Source organism: Esox lucius, chromosome 14 (genome assembly GCF_011004845.1).
Source record: "Esox lucius isolate fEsoLuc1 chromosome 14, fEsoLuc1.pri, whole genome shotgun sequence".
NCBI lineage: Eukaryota > Metazoa > Chordata > Actinopteri > Esociformes > Esocidae > Esox > Esox lucius.
This window is the reverse complement of record NC_047582.1, coordinates 7,959,604-7,964,068: the sequence shown is the minus strand read 5'-3', so window position 1 is coordinate 7,964,068 and position 4,465 is coordinate 7,959,604. Positions and strand designations below refer to the sequence as shown.

The window sequence follows — 4,465 nt, the reverse complement described above, 5'->3', positions numbered from 1 at the left end:
CTGCCCAAATCTTGTTTCTGTCCAAAAATGTATCTGCCCAAATCTTAATGTTTTTTTAAGTTGTTAATGTGATATAGGCCTAACTGTTGAATAAAGTATAGTAAATTGTTGACAATTGGTAGACGTAGGATTAGGTAACGAAATAGCTCATACCCGTATTAGTTCAGTGCAGTTATATCTACACTGTAATTCTCCACTTTGCTCGGCTTGTTCATTGGTCGGGTTTCCACCACCACGTCACTGGCCCCTAAACGACGTAGAAATCACAACAACTTATTTGGCCAATAGGGCACGGAGGTTTTAGTCAAGGGATGCGGAGCAAAGCAAAATACACTCTACAGTCAAAACCATTCTTTGGGGCGCATCGTTTACTTAGCTTGCTGCATTCCTTTACATCATTCTCAACGCTGAAGAAGGCACAGTATGGCACGACAAATGAGAGGGTAGGCTACATCATAAAGCTTTTCCCGGAACGGAAAGTTTTTAGGGTTAAACCACGGTATAACTTGATCGCTTTTCTTCATCTTGTCTTTACTGCAAAGCTATGGAACGCAGAAGTTGACGAATTATTGCGAAGCCGCTATAGGCTACTCTTGAAGAGAATTGGAGACTTCGTTTGTGTCTTTCAAGTGTTATTATAACCGTGTATAGGCCTAAAAGGGTCCGTGTTACAGTCTAACACATTGCAGGCGATGTGCGGTTTTCACACTTGGGCGTATCACGGCAATTAATTTGCTGAACATTGTTTATTCTTCACTGGAGCGTCCTGAATGCGAGGGAAATGGATTTGGATTAGACTACTATTTCTTCACAGATTTAATGGAGATACCGCTACACAAATACATATGTTGAAATCGTGCATATATTTGGATCAGTCTGCTTCGAAATGGCAAGTTTTGCCGCGTTTATAAAGTGGACTGGGCGATCAACTTTGTATTTATGCTGTGCTTTTGTCCTGTTCGGTTGTCTCTGCATCGGATCTCCAACTCATGGTCGTCGGCTCATCTGTTGGCAAGCCATAATGAAGTGTCATGGAGAGCCGGAGTGCCACTATGCATATGACCAATATCTTTACGCTTGTGCGCCCGTTATCAATGGGAATAGGAAGAAATGTCCCAGCCACTGCATCTCGTCTCTTATCCAGCTGAATCTAACCGAGGCCGGCCCGTCTCTGGAGGACTGTGACTGCGCCTCGGACACCATCTGCCGGAAGACCAAACGCGCCATAGAGCCGTGTCTTCCACGGACCAGCAACATGGGCTGCACCGAAGCTCGGCGGCAATGCGAAAGAGACTCCCAATGTAGTTCGTCTATGCGGGACTATTTGTTTCACTGCCGTAAACTTTTCGGAGGGGAGAGGTGTTCAGATGATTGCCGGAGGGTGATTTCCAACATGCGCAATATACCCAAAGCACAACAACTTGATACTTGTGTTTGTGATGGCACAGAGAGGACGATATGCGAATATGTTAAAGTTAGTATGAAAAACTTTTGCTTTGACTCTGTGGACAGATACGCGGGCAGCGGGTTTTCTGATTCAGAGGATGACTCGGAAGATGATTATGATGAGATGGAATATGAAAACGATGTGGAAAACTCAAGTGGCTCTTCCAAATTCGCCTGTCAGGGTGTATGGACCGCTGCTATGGCCACCATTTTGGTTTCAGTGCATCTTATCTGTTAGGGAAGCCAGTTGATTCAGCTGTTGGGAAAGTTGTTAGAGAAAGAGATAGCCCTTTGAAATGTTGACACAGACAGACAAAATAGCTCATGAAAGAGTTTTAACACCAGCACACCTGCTTCAGCATATACTTTGTGTTTATGAAGGATTGTATGGCATTTGCTCTCACGGGGTTCATCTGAACATTCCGTTTGTCACTGTATATGTGCAGATATAGGCAATGGGTCAGTCATTTTGGTCAAAAATATTTGCTATAGGTTTATGCATTTTTATGTGAATGTAAAATGTTTATAGATTACTTTACGGAGAGCTTGTACCTCTAAACTAAGTCATTGTTTTAACCAACCCTTGAAGAATGTTATTGGACTATTTCATCTTCAACTGCCTTATCCAAAATAGCTTAGAATTTATAAAGCTCGACACAAATTGTTGTATAACGTGGGATAGTCGAGTGTCTTTTAGGTGTACACCAACATACTATGTAGACAATAATGGAGAAAAAAAGATTTGCATTATTTTCTTGATCACTATAGTCAGTAACGGGAAGAGACAAGCCAGCTTGTTTCCTTATGAGCTAGAGAATAGACATACGCCTGGAGACTAGCTAGTCAGTTGTTAATCATCTAAGTGATGTGCGTGATTGGTTAGCCTATTTTAATAGCCTTATTCGTGTCCCACATATTTCTACGAAGTCAGTATCAATATTGTTTTTTAAGTTTTAAGGGAGATTATTTTTATATGTCAAAATCTGTAAAGTTAAATTGTACAGTTTATTGTATGATATTGATTTTGTTTTCAGAGATTTGTTTATTACTGCTAAAAAGAGATTTGCACTGTATAGAAATGTTGTGAAATGCTTCAATGTGACTATATTGTTTATTATTTTTTCTCACAGAGGTGAAAATATAAGTTTCTTTGCTTAATGCTATCGACGTCTGTTTGTTTCATTTCACAATACCTTATCTGGTCATTACGGTTCTAGGCAACATGCCCGTCTTAGTGCTTTGGGGAGGTATAAGTGTACTTTAAGTATACAAATATACATAGAAAATGTTTTGCTTTAAATGGCTGTGAACATGATTATTTCATTTTTATCTTTAGCTCGTGTAGCCATGTAGTCAACAACTGTCTATTTTTATGCTGAAAGTTTCTGAGTCTTGGCAGCTGCTGTACCAACCCCTACTATACTGACAAAACCCCCTCATTACCAACCATCAGTTGATCTGAGCTACTGAATGTCATCTAAATCCCAGAGCAAATAAAGAGTCAAGGAAAAGAAAAGCGCTTAGTCAGATCGATATACACTTGACCTTGTAAACATCAATGTTTCCTGAAGGCATAAACTGTTAATGCTGGAAGACTGTTTAAACACGAGGAAGAAAGAGCCCATCTCTTGGGGATTGCTGTTCAAACGGAGCCAAGAAGGGTCTGGCTAGTTTATTTATCCTCACCCCATGTGTTTGTTAGAAATCTTCACACAGAGAGGGAGGGGGCTGTGTCCGGGTGAATGGAGACTTAAGTAGCCATTACAAATGCCTTCTGATTGGTCTGCTGTTGCTGTGTGTGATGTGTCGTAAGCCTAGTTTACATCAACCAGATTTGGTCCAGCACCGCGAGACCCAACTCATCGGAATGCCCTTGCCAATGACCCAAGTAACAGTATAGATCAGTCCAATCTGGTCCTGATAGCCCACCAGGGAAAGGAGGGCAGGACTTCTGTGTGTAGAGAAGAGATTTGATTGGGCTGAACATTTCTGTTTAAATGACTAATTAAGCTCAAGGGGTATTTTTTAAAAGTTGTTTGGCACCAATAGACAATGTATTACTGTGATAATGGTAAATTGATTGGGGAGAAATTAATCGGAACAGTTTGGGTAATCATGCTATGAGAATAGCCCTCGGAAGATTACAAATGTTGAAGATATAATAACAAAACCTTGTTCTGAAAAAGCCTGTTCTGAATAGGAGTTATGACACAAACAGCTTTAATTTCCATAATAGCCCGTAGCTGCCAACCATATGCATGAATAAATAACAAAATAGTGTGTACCTTTAAACATTTTCAATTCAACTTTGTTATGAATATTTATCCTTCTTAAGATAAGTTAAATGGCCGGTTACAGGATTACTTATAGTCCAGCCCTACCCACCTCTAACAAGAACACACTTTTTTGGTGTAGAGATAACCAATCCCATTTACTTCTCTCATTTGGCACCACTGAGAAAAAAAAGAGAGAGGACATCAGCCTCTCCTTCACAAGAGGGGCTTGAGAGCATTGATGGCGGCCATGTTGTTTCTCTCTGGAAGAGGACAAGGGCCCTCCAGCTCGGTGAATGGAGGAGAAGTCGAGTGGCACTTCTGTCATGGAAATGTAAAACACACAATGGTTGAGCGGCACAATGTGCAGGCACTTCATTCACTCTATTTCCCTGACACCATCTCCTAGGAGAGTCGGGGGGAGGGGGGGTAACAGGGTAAGGGGAGAGACAAAGATTGCCACCGCAGATAGGGGCTTCTTGGAAGGATGTGAGGAACTTCTGTCGAGGTGGCATCTGGTTTTAACTGCTCTGCTTGTATCCTGTTGTAAGGCTATGCCTCCGTCCAAGCCTAATATTTAGCGATGTTCACTCTGCTATATCTGAAGGTGCACTTATAAATTGTTAATAAACTGTGTTGTATAGCTTGTCAGCCATTAGATGTATTTCATTCTGGTTTTATTTTGGTTAATAGGTTTTACAGCGTGTAAATAATAAAAACACATAATAAAAAAATATTCTTAGTCG

General features: G+C 40.9%; 1 protein-coding gene across 1 annotated transcript; it reads left to right on the top strand.

Moving 5' to 3' along the window:
* The first annotated feature begins 298 nt into the window (after positions 1–298).
* Positions 299–2,761, top strand: gas1b (growth arrest-specific 1b). The gene has a single exon (XM_029118610.2). It carries the CDS (start codon positions 887–889, stop codon positions 1,682–1,684), a length of 798 nt encoding a protein of 265 aa, XP_028974443.1. The 5' UTR covers positions 299–886; the 3' UTR covers positions 1,685–2,761.
* Positions 2,762–4,465: the final 1,704 nt, after the last annotated feature.

Bases quoted from the DNA above. Each gene is read 5' to 3' on its own strand.
- gas1b (XM_029118610.2), top strand. From the start codon at position 887: ATGGCAAGTTTTGCCGCGTTTATAAAGTGGACTGGGCGATCAACTTTG.